The sequence below is a fragment of the Cavia porcellus genome, unplaced genomic scaffold (genome assembly GCF_034190915.1).
Source record: "Cavia porcellus strain 051 isolate PalLab524CR breed Dunkin Hartley unplaced genomic scaffold, mCavPor4.1 scaffold_25, whole genome shotgun sequence".
NCBI lineage: Eukaryota > Metazoa > Chordata > Mammalia > Rodentia > Caviidae > Cavia > Cavia porcellus.
The window spans coordinates 588,514-608,585 of record NW_026947508.1 but is presented as its reverse complement, the minus strand read 5'-3'; the positions used below and the strand labels follow the sequence as shown (position 1 = coordinate 608,585).

The window sequence follows — 20,072 nt, the reverse complement described above, 5'->3', positions numbered from 1 at the left end:
GCAGAATTCGAGTGGGCTGCAGGTCCATCCCAAATCCTTTAGGCCTGAGGACCTAACGCTGACAGGAAGGGGTCGAGACCAACAGGTCCAGCGCATCCGTCAGGGGCTCTGCCTAGCTTCTCTTCATTTTCCTGGTACAGGGAATCGAACCCAGGACCTCCACACTGAGCTACATTCCCAGCCCTTTATACACTTTTTATTTTAACACAAGATCTTGCTAAGTTGCCAACTCCTGCCTCAGCCTCCCTAAGGGCTGGTATTACAGGCATCCTCCATCGCTCTGGCTCCCTGTGTGCCTTCACAGGTATTCTTTGATCCTGCTTGTTTTTCCAAGCCGATTCCAGAAACTAGCTGAGGACCACAAAACTGAGCCCAAACTGGCAGGGAAGAAAAGACCAAAGGTCTTGTGGTGTACACCTCTTACCTCAGTACTCTGGAGGCTGAGGCAGGACTGCAGTAGACTCGAGGCCAAGCTGAACTACATAGTAAGACTTGTTATAGCTGGCATCTAAATATCCCCACAGAACCTCAGGCAGTCATGGCGGGTGGGCCTTTCAAGGGTGCCTGAGTCTAGCATTGTGATTGGTTCATTGTCCAGCACTGGGATTGGCAGCTCACCTGCCCAGGGGTGGAGCCCATTTTGTTCTTGTTGCTTGTGCCACCCTGCCTTGGAGCCAGCTGAGGATGGACTGAAACCTCCACAAACTGAGCAAAATAAACCTTTCCTTCCCTAATTTTGTACGTCAAGTATTTTGTCTCAGCAATGAGCCCAGGTCACAGGGGCTCAGTGTGGGGGTCCCTGACTCTACAGCCATCACAAAGTTGGACATGAAGATGGGAAGGTCTGTGGTTTCTTTCTCTTTTCTTTTCAGCAGTTGGCACTGAACCCAGAGTCTTCACACTGGCCTGCATCTCCAGCCTGGTTTTAAATGTTTTTGGAAATGTGGGCGTGAACTTGTCATTCTCCTACCTGAGCCTCCCAGAGAGCTGGGGTTCTAGGTGTGCGTCATGTTTGGCTTTTCCTGGAAGTCAGTTTGGGGACTTTACCTCTGGAGGTCTCAAGATTTACCAAGTCATCCAGATACTGAATTTAGGCAACAAAGAGCAGCAGCCTCAGGTTCCAGGGTTTCTACTCAAGTAAACATTTCACTTCTGCTTCCTCTTTCTTCCTATTTTTAGGCCCAAGCCCCCAACCAGCTTCCAGGAACGGTGGCTGCCCTCCTCCACCCCTAGTTGCCAGGGCACAGTCCTAGCACAGGCACCACCCCGGCACCCCCACCATCAGCTCCGCTTCCTTTTCACCCCAGGCCCCACCTCGTCTCCCTTCCTGTCCCCTCCCTTCTCCCCACCTGTGGCCTTTCTGGAGAATCCCAAGGAGGAACTGACTTAATAATTGACTTCTGGGCAAGATCTAAAGGGGTTTTATTAACTTTAGGCAGTGTAACAGTCATTTTTAAAAAGTGCCTTCCGCCGGGCGTGGTGACCACACCTGTAATCCCAGCAGTGGGAGGCTGAGGCAGGCGGGTCGCTCGAGGCCACCCTGGGCTACATAAGGGAATTGAAGGCCAGCTTGCTCTACATAGTGAGACCTGTTTCAAAAAAAGACAGAAAAAAAACTAAAAAAAAAAAAAAAGAAAAGAAAATTTCCGTCGGCAGAACGGAACCCTGCGATCCCTCAGCGTCCCAGCGTGGTCCTGGGTGCATCGGAACCAGGGCCCCAGTGGCCCAGGGGGCGGCCCCACCCAGGGGCGGAACCTGCGTGGCTCAGCCAATCAGCAGCCCCACGTCTGGGTGCGGCGGGCCGCCGGCGGCGGTCGGGCCACGCAGGCGCGTTGCTCAGGCCGGCAGCGCGGTCTGCTCCGGGCGCCGGAGGCCCGGGCTGGGGCCGTCGGCGGGGGTCGGAAGCCTGGTTCGGCTGCGAGCCAGAGGCCGGGGTCCCGCAGCCGGCCCGTCCGGCGAGCCCGCGCCACTTCCTGAGCGTCACATCCGGCGCCGTGCCCCTCGCCCAGGCCTCGGTGTGCCCCCGCCGCGCCCCGGCCGCCACCCGGCGCTCGTTTGCCCCGCCCGGCCCGGCCCCAGCACCGGCCCGCTGCCCTGGCCCGGCCGCGGTGTCCCCCGGCCCCGGCGTTCCCTGCCCGGCCTGGGCCCTGCGTCCCAAGAGGGGCCCTTGTCCGCGGGAGACGCCGAGTCCACACGGAGGAAGCGGGTGCGCGCCCGCGGGGAGCCCTCGGGGCGGGGACCAAGGTAGGGCGGGGACGGGGCGGGGGCGGGCCCCGGCTGAGCCCGCGCTGCGGAGGCTGCCGAGCTCGGACTGAGCCGACTTCCGGCCCCGATCCGGGCCGGCGACCCTGCAGTCGGGCCCAGGTCTGGCCTTGCTTCCTTCTAGAGAGCCAGTGACTGGCCTATCTTCTTTTTAATCCTGGGCTTTCTTACTGCGCCGCCGCCTCCACTTTTTCTGGTGTTTTTTTGTGCTTTCGAGCTGCTCAAACTGGGCTTGTGTTCCAGTTCTCCTGCCTCAGCCTCCCAGAGTGCTGGGATTACTGGTTGCATTACACACCGGCTTGATTTTTCTGTAAAGGTTGTTCACGAGGTGTTACAACAGACAGGTAGTTTCCGCACAATACTCGAGCTCGCTTTCTTCCTGTCTGTCTGTCTGCCTGCCTTTTTGAGACAGGGTCTCACTATGCAGCTCAGGCTGGCCTTGAACTATCAGCGATACATCTGGCTCAGTGTCCCAAGCAGAGGTTACAGGCATGTACCACCGTGTCAGACTAAGCTCCCATCCTTGAATACACCGTGCACTGCTACAAAAGAAGGAAAAAAACCAGACACTGCTGTGGAGAGATCGCCATCCAACCCACCCTTTGTTGGTTATTTAACTGCGGCAGCTACACTCTATCCCTCTTTATTTTTCCAGAGGGAGTTTTGCTGAATTGCCCAGGTTGGTATCCAGTTTGTCACCCTCTCACCTCTCCCACTGCAGCCGCTGAGATTGCAAACTAAGCTAGTCTCTGCTCAGAGGCTTTTCCCAACAAACCAAGTTCAATACGTTTTACTAAAAACAAACTTTGTAAACATTTTTAAAACATCAGGAGGCTGAGGCAGGAGGATCATGGTGAGTTCTGTTCAAGGCCAGCCTGCATTACACAGCGAGGTCCTGTCTCAAAACAAAACAGAAAAAGGGGCTGGGGATTTAGCTCAACAGTGTTAAGTTCCTGCCTGGCAAGTACCAGGTTGTGAGTTTGATTCCTAATACCAAAAAAACCCAAAAAACCCCAAAGATTTTAAAACAGAATGAAACGTTTTAAAGAGCATGAAAAGAACGTCAAAAGGGGAAATATGGTCAGGCACAATAGGAGAATGAAGCCAGAGGATCACAGATTTGAGCCCAACCTGGGAAATTTTATCAACCTACCAAGACTCTGTTGAAAAAAGGAGTGTGGCAGCTCACACCTATAATCACAGCGCGTGGTAGGGGGTCAGGGAGTTGGCACTGTGAATTTGAGGCCAGTGCCAGCTACATAATGAATTCAGGGCCACCCAGGACTACATAGCAAGAGTGTCCGGACTTTGTCTTGGTGCTGCAGACAGACCACCGTCCTGGGATCAGACTGACTCTGCTTGCTGCTTCCATGACCCCTAGTACCACATGCCTGACTCAGGATCCCCCACCCGCAGGTTTCTGGGAAGCCCTGTACTCTGGACTTGGCTCATCACCCAGTCACACCCTGAGATGCTCAGAGTCCAAAGGGCTGGGTGTTCTCGGATGGTGTTTCCATCTCCTGCCCTTTACCCTTCACAGTCACGAGAATACCTAGGCCCCACAGTGTCGGGCACAGTGAATGGGGCCGCACCCCCCAGCCTTTTCTGGTTTTTTGTTGTTGTTGTTGTTCTGAGACAGAATCTCACTAAATTGTCCAGGCTCGGCTTGAACTTGTGATTTTCCTGCCTCAGCATCCTGAGTAGCCGAGATCCCAGGCTAGTGCCACCTTGCCTGGGCTCCATGAGCTTATCTTGAGGGTGGGCGTCCTGTGGTTCTTCTTGTAGTCCTATCTGGCAGCTGGGGCAGTGCCCGGGTGCCATAGTTGCCACCAGGACTGGCATCATTCAGTGACCTTTGATCGCTGTCACTGATCGGCTGCCTGGCTCCACTCCACTGCATGCTGGAGACTGGACCTCAGCTGTCACTGTCTTGGGTGTGAGTCCATCCCTCTGTCCCTCTGCCCCTCTTCCGGTCCCCAGGGCTCTTGACTTCGATCACCCAGGAAGAGTGTAGAGTGCATGGCCACCACTGGGGCACCTGGGCCTCAGAACTGGCCCTACCCAGATGTCCACCTTGTGATCAGGGTGCCTGACCCCGGCTAGTGATTGATGTGGGGGCTGGATGTCCGAAACACCCAGTTCACGTTCTCTAAAATCAAGAAATGAACTCCAGGAACAACGGAGGTTAAGAGTAGGAAGAATTTATTGAGAGGAAGAAAACTTCTGTCCAAGAGGGACAGAGGGATTCTCAGAGTGGGTGTTAATTGAGTAAAGCCAGGGAGTAAGACAGGACCAAGGTGGAACAGAACTATGATCAACCAGTAAGATTACAGGTGCAGTTGTTTAGGTAACGTTGATCCAGTGGGAAGTCACAGGGCAGTGTGTGGTGGAACAAAACCCTGATGAGCCAATAGGATCACAGCAAGTGTAGTCTTGGCTGCTATTGAATAAATGATGATCATGGGGAAGCAGGTCATGCAGCAACCATCTGGGCAGATAAGGACTTTCCTGGAGGGGTGGGTGGAGGCTTGGTCTCCACCCGAGGTGATGGATGCCTGCCTAGAATGTGAATCATCAAGGTTCATCCCTGGGGGAAGCATGTGAGTGTGCATGAGTAGTACCTGCAACTGCCTCTGCACAGATTTCCGGGCCCAGCCCTCTCTGACTGCCCACAACATTTCTGCCTTACCTTGCTGTCTATAATGCTTGGACCAGGAGGGGACCCCAGGGCCCAGAGCCGTGGCCTGGAGGAGGCTGTTGGTCCTGCTGTCCCAGGAGCCTTTCTCCAGTGCTGTGGGTCCCAAGGGTCGCTTCAGGGCCAGCTAAGGCTGTGGGCACCCTCCTCCTGTTGTGGAGTGCTGGGAAAGGCCCGGCTCCTGGGGTCCCACAGCCCAGGCTCCTCCACTTGTTCCAAGAGACTGAGTCAGAGCAGCAGCTTCAAGGAGTGGAAAAGGCTGATAGGAAGGAGGCACTGCAGAGAGGTTTAGGATTGTGCAGTCATTCTGGGCCGCTGAGGCAGGAGGACTGCATGCTGGAGCCCAGCCTGGGCTACTTAGTGACTTAAGACCGGGGTGGAGTGGGGGTAGGTATAATTAAAAGCTAAAAAAGAAAAGCCTGGTCCTGTAAAGGTCCTGGGCTCAGTTCCCCAGTACTAGGACAGAAAGCTGTCTTCAAGGCAGTGATAGAGAAACCTGGGGTTCTGATGGGAAAGGGTGCTGTGGCCAGGGCTCTGGGTTCTGGCTGGTCCTCTCGGCAGGGTCTTCGAGGTCCTAGATGGCACTAGCACTGACATTGGCACCCTTCTGCTGGGCCACTTGATCTCCATCCTGAGATGATGTTGCCTGTGGGGCTGAGGGATGTCATGAGGTGCCTGCTCCACCTCAGGTGGCATTCTTGGGCCGGCCCAGAACCCTTTGTAGGGGAGGAGACTTTGGTTCCAACTTGGACTAGGTCAGCAGGCCACGTGGGTGTCCCACTGTCCTGCTGCATCCTCTGTGCTGGCCTTGGGACACCACAGCCCTTCATCCCCAAACCAGCCAGGCGGGGCATGTACAGGCAGCTAAGAGCAGGACTCCGGGGCTCATCTAGGGACAGTGGCAGCAGCCTGGGGATCCAAGCAGGGTGGTTGGCTCTGTGCCGGCTGTGACAGACTGAGGAACACTCTGCTCTCATCTCTGGTTTCTGTCACAATGTCCCTGAAACCCTTGGAGTGACAGGAAGGGTACTGAGGCAGGGGCCCCCACCTGCAGGAGAAGAGGCCATGCTCAATGTCAGGGACACCCAAGATGGTGATGAGCTTGCAGGCCAGGTGCCATGGTGCTGAGGGTGTGGCACCAGCTGTGCCCCCGCCTGTATCCAAGGAGGGCACCATGGAGCCCTCACTGGGCCCTGTGGGTCATATCCCCGGGTTGACCACATCTGAAGTGGGATGGCCTTAGGGACTGGAGTGACTTTGGGTGGACAGGGTCCTCTGAGGAGACAGCCCAATGTCCGAATGCATGCATATGCACAGCGGTGGTCCTGGGCAGGCTGGGCTCCTGCCCTGGTGGTCTGGTGTCTCTGGGCAAGGGGGCTGCCCTGTGCGACCTCAAGATCTTCATGTCCCTGGCCAAGGTCAGGGCTTGGGTCTCGTCGGCAGCTCTCTGAGCAGCACTGCTCATTACCCCTTAGTCCTGTTGCTGCCCAGCCTGGGTTTGTGCCAGGAGCAGGCATTGCTGGCCTCTGTTTCCAGAACAAGGGGTTTGTCTCTTGCACTGACCACTGTTAGGTCAGGTTGTGTTCTACTGTTTGATGGTTGCTAACAGAAGAAGCAGTGACCTGACTTCTGGCGCGTGAGGGCTGCTTCTCATCCCTAGCCTCAGCTTTCTTCTGAGCTGGCTCTCCAAGGCGCGGCGTTTATGTTCCTGGCTCCCCCTACCCCTACCCCGTCACCTATAGTGACCAGGGAGTCACACCAGTTTCTGTCTGGATGCTGTGTGCATGCAGGCTGGTGCAGTCTGTGTTGTGGTGCTGCCACGGGAGGTCAGCAAGGCTGCTCCAGCGCTAGGCCAGGTACACCTGCCTGGGTCACCCCCACCTCCGCTCAGTCTGTGGTTTGAGCGTGGTCTCAGACGGGTCTGTGCAGTCTCAGGGGCTGGGGTGCCTAGGAGGCCACTGAAATCTTCATGTTCCTGCGGGAGGTGGGGACTGGAAGAACTGTGTGTGCACCTGGGCCCTAGGAGCGCAACAGGGTGAGGAGAGTAGTGTCTGGGACGGGGGAGGGTAGACATCCCATGACCAGGGCTGCAGGCCCACGCGTCTGCCAATAACCCAGACTGTGCAGACCGGGCACATGGAAGCCTACAGCCCAGCACAGGCCGTCAGCAAGGGATGTGCATGCTGTAAGTGAGCTGCCAGAGTCACCTCCAGGTCCCTTGTCCAAGGAATGGAGTGGGGCAGTGTTTTGGGTCATTTTGGGAAATATTGAGTCCAAGGCTTTTGCACTGAGCTATATCCCCAGCTCTTCTTTGGGGAAGGGTTTTTTTGTTTTGTTTTGTTTTTGTTTTTGTTTTTTTCCTTTTTATCAATCCGGGGATCGAATTCACAACTGCCTGCTTGCAAGGCAGGCGCTTATGTCTAAATCCCCAGCTAAATCCCCAGCCCCTAAGGTTTTTTTTTGTTTTGTTTTTGTTTTTGTTTTTGTTTTTTGATACCAGGGATCGAACTCACAAACTTGCGCTTGCCAGGCAGCCACTTACGCCACTGAGTTAAATCCCCAGCCCCAGGGTTAAGGTTTTTTTTTTTTGGCTTTTCGTTTTTTTATCGGTACCAGGGATCAAACTCACGACTGCCTGCTTTCGAGGCAGGGGCGCTTATGCTGCTGAGCTAAATCCCCAGCCCCTCGGGGTTAAGATTTTTTGAAACAAGTTCTGGCTATGTTCAAGGCTGGCCTTGAACCCACTGTGTGGCCTAGTCTGGACTCAAACTCACTGCAATCCTCCTGCCTCAGCTTCCTGAATGCTGGGATTATAGCCATGTACCACCATGCCTTTTATTTTTTGGAGAGAGCATCTTGCTGAAGTTGCCCAGGCTAGGTTCAAACTTACAGCCCTCCTGCCTCAGCCTCCCAGGTGCACCCCCCATGCTCACTTCCCCCTGTCTCTTACCACGTGTCCTGTGCTGTGTGAGAGCAGGGACACCCGGTTCCTGTCCAGTCACCAGCTGTGGGACATCTCTGTCACACAGCTTCTTGGCTGGCACAGACCCCAGGATGAAGGCCTTGGCTTTGAAGGGGGTGAGGGTGCCATATCTGTTGCTGGTAGCAGCATTACCTGGTGTGTGCTGGACACCCTGGCAGAGGGTGCATCTCGCACTCAAGCTTTCTCTTGCGGCTTGGAGTGCACACCTCGTCTAGTCTAGCTCCTCTCCCAATGTGGAGTCCCCGCTTTAGCATTGGACCTGACCTGAAAGTGGAGCCCTGCAGGGCTTGACGTTGCTGCCAGGAAGAGGGCTTCGTGCTGGGAGCTCTGGGCTGAGGGGGTGGGAACAGGCATCTGAGGCTGTCCACGCCTGGCAGTGGCCTTTCCTACTGCCCCAGGGCTGCTGGGCCAGTTCCAGCACCTGCAGGTGCTCACTGAGGTCTGTGCTGTGCCCTGTGAGGGGGCTCAGGGCACAGGCAGAAGCCCTGAGCAGGCAGGTGAGGCTGGAGAGAAGGTGAATGCAGCCTCCAGTGTTGCAGGGCAGGGCTGCCGGCGTTGTAGCTGCAGGACAGTTGTGAGCTTGGCTTCTGTGCCTCGTGTAGACATGCTGGCATCTGGGAAAGGTCCCTGCCAGGAGAGGGACAGCACAGCCCTCGGAAATAAGTATGAAACATGAGCCAGACGTGGCAGTGCACACTGGGAGGATCAGAAGTTGGGACCCAGTGTGTGCAGTTTACCAGCTTTGTTTTAAAAGAGGAAATAAATGGGCTGGGAATGTAGCTCAGTGTGAAGCCCTGAGTTTGACCCTCAGTACCACCAAAAGAAAAAAAAAGGAAGATATAAGATACATGACCATAGGACACACAAAGCTCAAAGAGCTTGCTGGTAGAGACTGACCAGGGTACAGTGAGCCAGCTGTGATGCTGCATGCCTGTGATCTATGAGACCTGAGGTGGGAGGATCCCAGTGGTTCCAGTCCTGCCTGGGCCACACAGCGAAACCCTCTCTCCAAAGAACAAAACACAACAAATCAATCTGGGGTGGGGTGAGCTAGCGCCTTATACTACACCCTATGTGGGGGACTGGATCTGAGGGCAGACCCTGCCGGGCAGAAGGTGGGAGAGAGTGGAGCCCCAGGGATCAAGCAGGGCAGAGCCCCCCAGCCCATCTCCGGGTTTTAAATCGGTTTTACCCAATGATAAAAGCTCTGAGAAAATTGGATACTTGACATGAGAAACCCCTTTCCTTTCCTTAGTGTTCTGACCTCACCAAAGCCATGTTTTCCAAGCTGGCCCACGTCCCCAGCCCAGGCAGTCACCGTGACCCATGCCGTCCCCACTGAGTCACGTGCCAGTCAAGGTGGTGGCCTCAGCATGGCGGAGCCCCCAGCCCTGGCAGGGAGCACACCCAACTCCAACTCCAGCTCCAGCCCCCAGGCAGATCCTAGAGAGAAGCCTCAGCAGCTCGTCTGGGCCCCCCTGTTTGACCACCGCAGCGACAAGATCCTGTTTTCGAAGAGTGAGGGTGGCCCTGAGGGGAGCCTGCTCACCGTCACCATCACTGAGACCACCGTCATCGAGTCGGACCTGGGCCTGTGGAGCGGGAGGGCGCTCACCTACCTCACGCTCTGGTTCTTCTTCAGCTTCTGCACGTTGTTCCTCAACAAGTATATCCTGTCGCTGCTGGAGGGCGAGCCCAGCATGCTAGGTGACTGGGCCGGGGGCTGGGGGCAGGGACGGGGCGGGTGGCAGGGACGGGACGTGCGTGCGTCTCCCCAGGCGCCGTGCAGATGCTGTCCACCACACTCATCGGTGGCGCTAAGACCTTCATTCCCTGCTGCCTGCACCAGCACAAACCACGGCTGTCCTACCCACCCAACTTTGTCATGACCATGTTCTTCGTGGGCCTCATGAGGTAGGGTCCCTCGTGCTGCGTCTCCGGAGCCCTCAGTGGTGAGGGCTCTGGACCCATACACCACAGTCACAGCGGCTCTGATTCTGGCCCCAACAGCTTTGGTTTTGGGGCACAGATTCTGTGGGGAGCAGCCTGGGCCCTTCCTGTATGGGGTGGGATGGAGGGTGGTAGGCTCCACCCGGGGCTGGGTCCTGAGGATATGGTCCCCGTTCACAGCCGTTCATCCTAGATCATGTGTCACACCATCTCCTGGGCTCTTGGCAGGTTTGTCACTGTGGTCCTGGGCCTGGTCAGCCTAAAGAACGTGGCAGTGTCATTCGCCGAGACAGTGAAGAGCTCCGCCCCCATCTTCACAGTGATCATGTCGCGCATGATCCTGGGCGAGTACACAGGTGAGTGGGGTTGGCTCTGCTCTCAAACCTCTGCTCCTGGGGCCTCTGTGTCCTGCTGTGCCCTGAGCTTTCCCGTTGGTGGCTCCTGAGGTGGCTGCCTGAGGGTCACCGGGGCAGATGTGGCTTTGCAGCCCAGTGTCCAGCTGTCCCGTGTGGCCCAGGCTCAGAGCAGGGCCGTCTCTTGGCCCAGGCAAGAAAGTGGGTGGGAGCTGGGCCAGCAGGACATCTTTGTGCTGGTCCTGGCCCAGAGGAGATAGGTGACCTCCTGGGCTGTGGGAGGGGCTGCTGGCCTGCTCCATCTTCTTTGTGTCACTGCCTTCTTGGACTGTGTCCCCATCCTCACAGCTCCTCCAAGACTCTCCACCCTCCTGAGATGACAAAGGTCAGATGACCTTAGCAGTGAGTGGTACACCCCACAAGGTGGGGCCCCAGCCCACTTTCCTGTGGGCCTATACATATTTATTTAGAGGTCCCCAGCCCTGCACAAGTAGCTGCATACCCTGGCCTTTTCCAAGGTGCTGCTGAGGCCAGCGAGGTGGGTCTAGGAAGGGAAGAGAGGTCGCCCAGGCAGAGTGAGCAGCCACTGTCTCCAGGCCTCTTGGAGCCACACCCAGGGTATCATGAGGCAGAACCGAAGAGCAAGCCCTAAACTGCAGGGCGGGGCTCTGCTCCTCTAGGACAGGCCCTGTGGACTCCATGACTTGAGCTTTGCATGCCTCAGGATCCACTGGCTCAAGAAGGCTCCTGAGGACCCAGTTTCCACTCTGGGCAGCAGTGTCAAGGGCTGAGGGCAGGGAGCCCCACTGAGGATGGGACTTGGTTCCCCTTGCTAAATGACTGGTAGCGGCAGTGCCACCTGCCACCTAGCACTCATGGAGGAGAGGTTGGCAGATTTTAGCCCATTCTGGGCACTTGAGTGACAGCCAGGCCCAGTCTCAAAAAATCACTGAAGAATGGGCTGAGGATGGAACTCGGTGTGAGGGCCTCGGGTCCAGTTCTCCTTCCCACACACACACATGCATGTTCTCATTTTCTTTGAGTTTCAAAATGAATGCCATCCCCAAATCAAAGGAGCAGCACAGTGCCTGAGTCCCTCTTTCCAAAGTCGTGTGCATGTGAAATGTGATTCTGTTGTGTTGAATGAATTTTTAAAATCAGTTGCATAGACTTTTTATTATTACTCGGAAATAAAGGGCATCGACCCAGTTGGGCCCACCCAGCTGCCAGTGCTGGCTTTAAGTCCTTCTGTCCTTGGCCTCAAACCCCTTGGGGATGTCTCTTCCCACTATGGTGCTGCCAGTGAGGCTCAGCATGGGGAGGGCCCCCTGCAGACAAAGGAGATCTTTGCTTAATTTTCTAGAAATGGGGCCAACAGGTGTTCAATGAAGGTAGAAGTCATGATGTTATGCCTCTTGTCACACGTGTGTCCTGCCCTTGCCAGGGTTGCTGGTCAACCTGTCCCTCCTCCCCGTCATGGGAGGGCTGGCACTGTGCACCGCCACTGAGATCAGCTTCAACATCCTGGGCTTCTCGGCCGCGTTGTCCACCAACATCATGGACTGGTGAGTGGGGGTTGGCGCGGAGGGAGCAGAGGCAGGGACAGGGACTGCGTCTGTGTCCCTGTCTGGATTCATGGGCACTTAGCTCCAGACTGGCCTCGTGAGGCCTGTGACATCCCAGAGTGTCTTTCCCGATCAGTCAGCCGATCTATGCTGATGCCCACGCATGACTTCTTTCTCCAGTTTGCAGAATGTCTTTTCCAAGAAGCTGCTCAGCGGGGACAAGTACCGGTTCTCGTGAGTACTGTACACCCGACTGCCCAGGGCCTGCCAGGCCACCACAGGTCCCAGGGCCTTCAGCACATCCTCCATCCAGACCCAGGGACGTGGGTGCAAGACTGCACATTCCTGCACTACCCTTAGGGCCCTGAGACACCAAGCTCGGTGCCCCTTTCATCTTGGGTAGCCATCGCATCCTTGTCAGTAGGAGGCCATTCGTGTCGTGTCCCGGGGTGGGAGGTCCCCTGGTCCGCTCCCCACGGCTGGTGCAGGAGGTACAGTCTCCTGTCCCCACAGGGCTCCGGAGCTGCAGTTCTATACCAGCGCTGCGGCTGTGGCCATGCTGATCCCCGCCTGGATCTTCTTCATGGTGGGTCCTGGAGCTGCCTAGGATGGGGCGGTGCCCTGGGCCTCCTGGACCTGCACTGCTTGCTGAGATTCCATCTTTTTTTTTTTTGAAACAGGGTTTCACTCTGCAGTTCAGGCTGACCTTGAATTCAATATGTAGTTCAGGCTGGCCTTGAGTACTCCACAACCCTGTGCTTCAGCCTCCTGAGCCCTGGGGTTACAGTGTGGACTAACATACCCAGCTTGCTGAGATTTTCATGTGGCTTTCTTGGTTTGTGCGGTTTAGTTTTCACTGAGAAAATACCGTGTGGGTGCTGCATGAGGCAGTGATCCTGTACGTGATCGAGTTGGCCATGTACCTGCTGTGGCCCTTCTGTTCGTGGCCCGAGTGTGCTGTGACTCCTCAGGGTGTGGATGTGTGCACTGCGCCCAACATAGTGATGCCCAGCTGGCTGCTGGGGCACTGCTTGCTCCTCGGCTGCACCGGAGGAGAAGCCACTCATGTCTGTGCCTGGCAACTGGCCTGTTCCTCTGGGAGGCTTTCCCGGAATGAGAGCTTTGGGGGTCACACATATGATTTTCATAACATATGGAGTAAAGCTTACCTTTTTTCCCTTTTTGCAGCACTAGGGGTTGAACATACAGCCTACACACTTGGTTATGTCCCCAGCTCTTTTTAAATTTTCTGTTTTGAGAAAAGGTCCCACTAAGCCACTAGGTTTCTTAGGCAGCACTCAAACTTGAGATCCTCCTGCCTTAGTCTCCCAGAGTACTGGAATTGCAGGTGTGAAAACTTTTGCCTTTGTGTGGGTAAGCCAGCACTAGGGAGGCTGAGGCAGGAAGATCACTGTGAGTTTGAGGCCAGCCTGGGCTCCACAGTGAGCTCAAGCCCAGCCTGAACTGCATAGCAAAACCTTGTCTCAAAAGAATAAAAAAAAGGAATGATAAAAGAAAGTCCTGGTCACGGTAGTCCAGCTGCTCCCCGATGGACTGTGGGCATCTTCCCTGACCTGGCACCAGTGACGTCCTTCCATGCCAGGAGGCCCAAATGAGGCAGTGCCCACAGAATGCCCTCTGTTTTGCAGGACATGCCTGTGATTGGCAGGAGTGAGAGGAGCTTCCGCTACAGCCAGGATGTGGTGTTGCTGCTGCTGATGGATGGCGCTCTGTTCCACCTGCAGAGTGTCACCGCATACGCCCTCATGGGCAAGATCTCCCCAGTGACCTTCAGGTGCGTGGGCTCTGGGGGCACAGGCTCCGGGTGGTTTCAGGAAAGCCTGACCGGGTGAACTCAAAGGGTATCTGGGCTTCTCGTCCATTGGTGGGAATGGTTGCACACAGCCTCTGGCTGCTCAGTGCCAGCACTGAGTGAAGTGCGTGTCCAGGAGGTTTCTGCTTAAAGTCTTTGATGTCGCTTATGTTCTTCTGTCCAACATGGCGCTGTGCACATGGCTGCCATCTAGTGCCAGCACGAGGTTGTGGGTGGAGCAGAGGAACAAAGTGCTTGCTTTCTGGGTTTTGCCTTTCACCCAGGGTGCCACATACCTGGGGTTTACCTTCAGATGCTCAGGGTAACTGAGCAGTCCTGGCCTCTGCCCTGCCCTGGATAGATGTGGTGGCCGTGCAGCTGAGATACGAGTGTTCCCAGCAGCAGACAGACAGGAACGAGTCCATGTCCCTGGCGCTGGCCTTAGCAGTGGATTTGTGCATCCTGTGGTTGGCCACCTCAAGTGTCTGCCTTGTTGCTCACCTCTGAGTGGCTCTGGAGCCAGCCTGGTACCTGAGTGAGGACAGAAGCATCTGTGACCGAGTCACATGCAGTGGGCCATGCACGGGTCTCTCGCCTGCTTCTTGGTTTGGGGCTTTTTATTTTTCTGAGACAGGATCTCAGCATGTAGCCCAGGTTGGCCTTAAGCTCCTGGTGATCCTCCTAGCCCAGCCTCTCCAGAGCTGGGCTCATGGTGTATAGCACCATACCAGTGCACATGGCTGCCATCCAGTGCCAGCACAAGGTTGCGGGCAGAGCAGAGGAGCAGAGCACTTGTTTTCTGGATTTTGCTGTTCTCTGTTTTTCTGCCACTTCTGGACCCCAGATGTGGGTCCAGGTCAGTGCAGCAAATTCTCATGTTCCTCTGAGTTCTCTCTGTTTCTCTTTTTTTTGTTTGGCACTGGGAATTGAACTCAGGACCTCACACTTGCCAGGCACTGTGCTGCTGGGCTATTTTCCCAGTCCTTTTTTTTTCCTTTAAGATAGGATCTTGCTCTGTAATTCAGGCTGGCCTTGTACTCACTATATAACACAGGCTGGTCTTGAACTCACAGTGATCCTCCTGTCTCAGCCCCCCAAGTGCTGGAATTGCAGGTGTGTGCCACCACACCCAGGAGCCCTGTGAGCTCTCTTAGAGACAAAGTTCCACTATGTCATCCAGGCTGGCCTCCAATTCATGATCCTCCCGCTTCAGTCTCCTGATGCCAGCCTGCCACACCACCTGCCACTGAGCCCTGTACCTGTGCAGTACAACAGGTGACATTTAGTGGGGAAGTGTCAGGAAGGAAACCACAAGTTCAAATGTTCCTGAAACTGAAGTTTTTTAGTATTGATGATAGTTTTTTTTGTTTTTTTTTTTTTTTTTAAATCAGGAATTTAGCTCAGCAGCATAGGACCTCTCTGGCAAGGGTGAGGTCTGGAGTTTGATTCCTGGTACCAAAAAAAAGAAAAAAAAATTTAAAAATCAGAAAACCAATGTCTTTCAAGCATGGTTTTCCTCAGGGTGTAAGAGAATGAGCAACTGAGGTCCTCCTTCAGGACCCAAGGGTGGTTGGTTCTCAGGCAGGAGCAGAGCCCAAAGTTCACACCTAAGCACTGCCCATTCCGGGGAGGGCTCAGTTTCACAGAACTGAGGGTGTTCTCCGCTAGCTACTCAGGTACTCCCCAGATGTGAGCAATGAGCATGTACGGAAACACAGGTCAGGGTATCTCATTTAGGAAGTGTGGCGTTCAATATCCACATGATTAGAAACAAAGTACCCACCTGATACTATTTGCTAGTCTTGAGAACTGAGCCCAGGAGCTTTGTGCTGAGCTGTACCCTCAGGCCTTTTTTATTTTTTATTTTCAGACAGGGTCTTGAGAAGTCGTTAAGTTGCCCAGAGCGGGCTTGAACTTGTGATTCTCCTGCCTTAGCCTCCCAGAGTATTGGAATGACAGGCATGGGTCACCTCACCCAGCTAAGGTGGTTTTTTTTCTTAGGGACTTTTCACTTTTTGGAGAGAAGGCTGAAGTCAAGTGTTTTAGTCTAAAGAAAAAATGAAGCACTGAGGCCAGCCAGCGGGTCGGTTGTTTATTCCCTGCAGTGTTTGCATAACAAAAAGCGTCTTTGGAGAAAGCCAGAGGGAAGTGGGGTCCCAAAGCCCTCCCCCAGTCCCTGGGGCTGGGTGTACTGCCAGGCCCGAGGTCACTGTGCCCCCGCCCTGTCTGCAGTGTGGCCAGCACGGTGAAGCATGCCTTGTCCATCTGGCTCAGCATCATTGTTTTCGGCAACAAGATCACCAGCCTGTCTGCCATCGGCACCATCCTGGTGACAGTGGGCGTCCTGTTCTATAACAAGGCCCGGCAGCGCCAGCAGGAGGCAATGCAGAGCCTGGCTGTGGTCACCAGCGAGGCCCCAGAGGATGACGAGGAGCCACTGCTTCCTCAAGACACAAGGCAGCACCACTGACCTGGGCCCTGGACTCTGCTGGGGGTGGATGCAATGTCTGTGGGTGACTGCTGGGCTCAGTGCCAACTGGGGTGCTCCCTGCTGGGTGCCCACAAGGAAATCCTTAGCTCCCTCACACCAGCCACCACAGGCATCCAAGCTGCTTGGTCTGCACCCGCACCTGGGTACCCACACAGTGTCTACCTGTGGGCTCTGGTGTGGGACCCAGTGCCTGTGGCCCCAGGAATGGGGTCCACACAGCTTGAGAAATGGCCTGGAAACCAGGGACCCTCACATTGAGGGCGGGGCTCAGATCCCCCTTGCCCCAGGCCAGGTCAAGGTCCTTGGGGCCACACCACCAGTGATACCCTGTCGACGGGGCCCCCAGCACCTGTGGCCTGCCCTTCACCAGGGCAGGTGCTACCTGCTGGGTGCTGACCAGTCTCTGCCATTGGCTCCCCTGCACAGACCCCATGGCGGGAAGCTGGATGTACCCATGGGGCTCCTCACTGCCCAGACCTCATGGGCAGCTTGTCTTGCAGGTGACAACTTGAAAGAGCTTCATTTTGGTTTTTTGTTCATTATTTTTGAGACAGGGTCTCATTAGGTAGCACAGGCTGGCCTTGAACCTGCAGCGATACTCCCCCCCTCGGCTCCCTGAGTGCTGGGGTCACAGGCCTGTGTCGCCCCACCTCACATCACTGACAGTGACACTGCATTTTGATGAAGTGAGCATCCATGCAAACAGTCTCTGAGTATTACAGGTGTCAGCCATCCGCATGATGAGCCTGTCTGTTCATCCCATGCCTGGGACCCTGATACCACTGCCAATGGCACCCCCTCTAGGGCTCAGGACCTTGTAAAGGGGTATCAAGCACCTTGCACATAGGCCACACCAGGCCAACCTTCTCCAGTGTCTCTGGCCCTTCTTCAGAGTACCTGTGTGCCACAGCCCCCACTCTGGTCCCCATGTACCAGCTCTGCAGCAGCCACCATTGCATCACTGGCTTTCCAGTTGGCTTCTCACTTGGAAAATACGAAATAGTCCATCCTAGAGACAAAGCTCACAGAAACCAAGAGCAATAAGAACCTTGTGTTCCATCTATGTGAAAAAGCCAGCTGTGCCCAAGGGCTGAAAGGAGACCTCATAGCTGGCAGCTGCTTCCCAGGACATAGCCTCCTAGGCATTGCATAGGCCTGCTGTGGGTGCCTGTGCCACCAGGTCCCCTGCACTGCGGGGTACTTGTCTCAAATGGCTTTGTCCAGGTTTCTTTTTCTTCCTCCTGCTCCCCAGAAACTAAAGAAAATGCAGTGGGTGGTCAGGTGGCAGGGCACAGTCAGTCTGTGTTGGCCCTGTTTGGCCGAGAGCGTGGTTGTCATGCGTGGGCTGTGAGAACATGGTGGCTTGGTCTTGAGGCCTGTCCATAGCTCAGCTTCCCGGTATTCTTTGACCTTTGCTTCTATGTGGGATCAGGAAGCAGCTGCTGTGACGTGCTCTCCCTCCTGCCTCATAGTTGGCTTGAAGCCTCTTATGGTTTAGTAAATGTGTGGACCAGAAACAAAAGAAAGATTTTCCAAAATGAATAACAAGTGAGGTAATTTCCAGTAAAGCACCCTCTGAGCCTTTCCCTTGTCCTGGGCAGATAGACCACTAGCTTGTGCTGTGCCCAGCACAGTGCCCTGGCCCACCCCACTTATTTCCCCTTGGCCCAACTGCACACCACATATGCCAGGCCCAGCCTCGCTGTGTGTGCATTCCACAACAGCCCAGCCCTGAGCCAGCCGGCCAGCTTGGTCATGGCTTATGGTGGTGCAGTGGCAGTCTTGTTTATTAACTTGGTCTCCTCTTTTTATAGGATGGTCTCCAGTAAGCCAATACAGGCGTGCATGTAGAAACACTGGCACTGGGTGTCCTTGCTTCCATAGGGTGTATCCCACCTGTGTCCCTGTGGTGGTCTGTGCACAGCTCCCTGGAAGGACCTGAGTTGGGGGACCTGCTTCCTTAACCCCTGTGCTTGGAGATGAAGAGATTTCTAATTTCAGAAACTTCCTGTGGCTCCCGTTGGAGTGCAGTGGTAGAGCTCTTGCCTAGCATCACAACCCCAGTTCCATCCCTGACACAGAAAACAAAATCAAAAACCTTCTACCACTGAGCAGCAGCAAAACCTTTAAAACCTGACAGCCATAATTTCCTGTATATCAGCATTCAAATAATTGCTGGCTGGAACATTAGAATTCTCTTGCACAATCCCAAATGTGTCTTTAATTTGAAGACAAACAGTGAATCAGAGGCAATTTTTTAAAAGCTGTACAAAGAATATAAACCAAGTAGAGTTCTGTTTTATAGTGTGCTTTTAAAACATTTGTCAAATTGGTGGCAATTTGCTTTTCTGATGGTCACTTACACAGGTCATTGTGGATCATACATAGACAACACAGCTTTTCACATCCAGCTAAGCGACAGTATCCTAAGGCCTTGAAAGTATTTGTACCATTGTGGGGAAAAATTAACAGGGATGTTACTATAAATAGACAACCTCTCTAACTATTTTGCTTTGACCAACATTCCATTCGGGGCTTGGCCTAATTGGAACTTTCCACTTTTTCTTTTTCGTGGTACTGAGGACCAAATCCAGTGGCTCATACATGCTAGATAACGACTCTACCACTGCTTTTTTCCCCCAGTACCAGGGATTGAACCCAAGGTCCTTGAGCTAAGCTATGTCCGTTTTTTTTTGTTTTTTTTTTTTGTTTTTTTTTTCCTTCTGAGACAGGGTCTTGCTAAACTGTCCCAAGTGGAGCTCAAGCTTGCAATCTTTCTGCTTCAGCCTCTCTCAGTGCTAGAATTATAAGCTTGTGTCACTACTTCTGGCTTACCAGCAGATTTTATTAGTCTTTAAATAATGCACTCTGATGAATTAGGGTGCATCGTTCTCCCCTAGACAACGGAGCAGATGGTTGAAGTCCTGCTGACTGTGGGTTGGCTCCTCCCTCTGAAGTTCAGAGTGGGAAACTAACTTTGCAGGTTCTGAAGTATTTCATCTGGGTTTCTTGGGGTATGTGCTTCTGAACATACTGCTGGACGGCTCCTCAGCTTGTCAGATGACCAAATTCAGTTCAAAATTGTTCGAACTTGCCTGTTGTTTTTGGTTTTGTTTTGTTTTTTTGTATCAGGGATCAAACTCATGAGCTAGCACTTGCCAGACAGGCACTGTGCAGCTAAGCTATATTCCCAGCCCCTTGCCACCTTATTTGCCCTTTTTGTTTTCAGTTTTCATTTCTTGAAGAATGCATTCCATTCATCTGCAGTTTCTGGGCTGTTTGCCAATATATTTGTGAGTCTGTACCTGCCCAAGAGGTTTGTAGATACCACTTATAGGAGCTAAAACCTGGTTGCATTCCTGCCTTGGGAAACTTGAAAATCTTACCAATAAAAATGCATCAGAGCCAAATCATATTTGCTTTATGTCAAACCTGTGGAGAACTAAAAATGCATCACAGAATGTTTGTAGTGTTTTGTATGTCCTGTTTCAGTATTGACATAAATAGATTAATGCTCTTAGAAAATGTTTCTGTGATTTGTACTGTGGTAATAAATTTCTACTGTCATTAATCCTGTAATGGTTCCTGGTTGTTTTTGTCTAAAGCAGCCATAGTAGCAAGTGTCAATAATCCTTATTCTGAAAAGGTGAAGTAAATGTTAGTGCTTCTTACTTTTCCTTTTTGTGTAACTCTCACATTTATGGTACTGAACTGGCCAAGATGGGATTTCTTATTGCCTGCATAAGATTCCATTGTGAAATGAGGGGGAAAAAGGCTTCCCCAAGTAACTGAAAATTCAGGAAGCAGAGTAAAAGCTGGGGCACAAAAAGTAACCCATTTCCTTCTGAGAGGAGGAGTTTCCAGTGCCTCTCATCCTTCCCCACGATAGTCTTTGCCTGTGTGGGGTACTTACTTGGGTTTGAACCCATGGTCACTCTACCACTGAACTATATCTTCAGT

The 20,072-nt window shown here is 53.8% G+C and overlaps 1 protein-coding gene across 4 annotated transcripts; it reads left to right on the top strand.

Annotated features, from left to right (window-relative positions):
* The first annotated feature begins 1,495 nt into the window (after positions 1–1,495).
* Slc35e2b (solute carrier family 35 member E2B) lies at positions 1,496–19,683 on the top strand. 4 transcript variants are annotated; one of them, XM_063235297.1, is made up of 10 exons: positions 2,139–2,244; positions 2,675–2,941; positions 9,196–9,647; positions 9,719–9,854; positions 10,119–10,246; positions 11,688–11,808; positions 11,989–12,042; positions 12,322–12,394; positions 13,458–13,603; positions 15,854–19,683. In XM_063235297.1, exons 3-10 carry the CDS (start codon positions 9,314–9,316, stop codon positions 16,089–16,091), a joined length of 1,230 nt encoding a protein of 409 aa, XP_063091367.1. In that variant the 5' UTR covers positions 2,139–2,244; positions 2,675–2,941; positions 9,196–9,313; the 3' UTR covers positions 16,092–19,683. The 4 variants fall into 4 exon arrangements, with proteins under 4 accessions (XP_003461591.1, XP_004999716.1, XP_063091367.1 ...); XM_003461543.5 differs by lacking the exon at positions 2,675–2,941 and having other exon boundaries at positions 1,496–2,244; XM_004999659.4 differs by lacking the exon at positions 2,675–2,941 and having other exon boundaries at positions 2,075–2,206.
* The last annotated feature ends 389 nt before the right edge of the window (positions 19,684–20,072 follow it).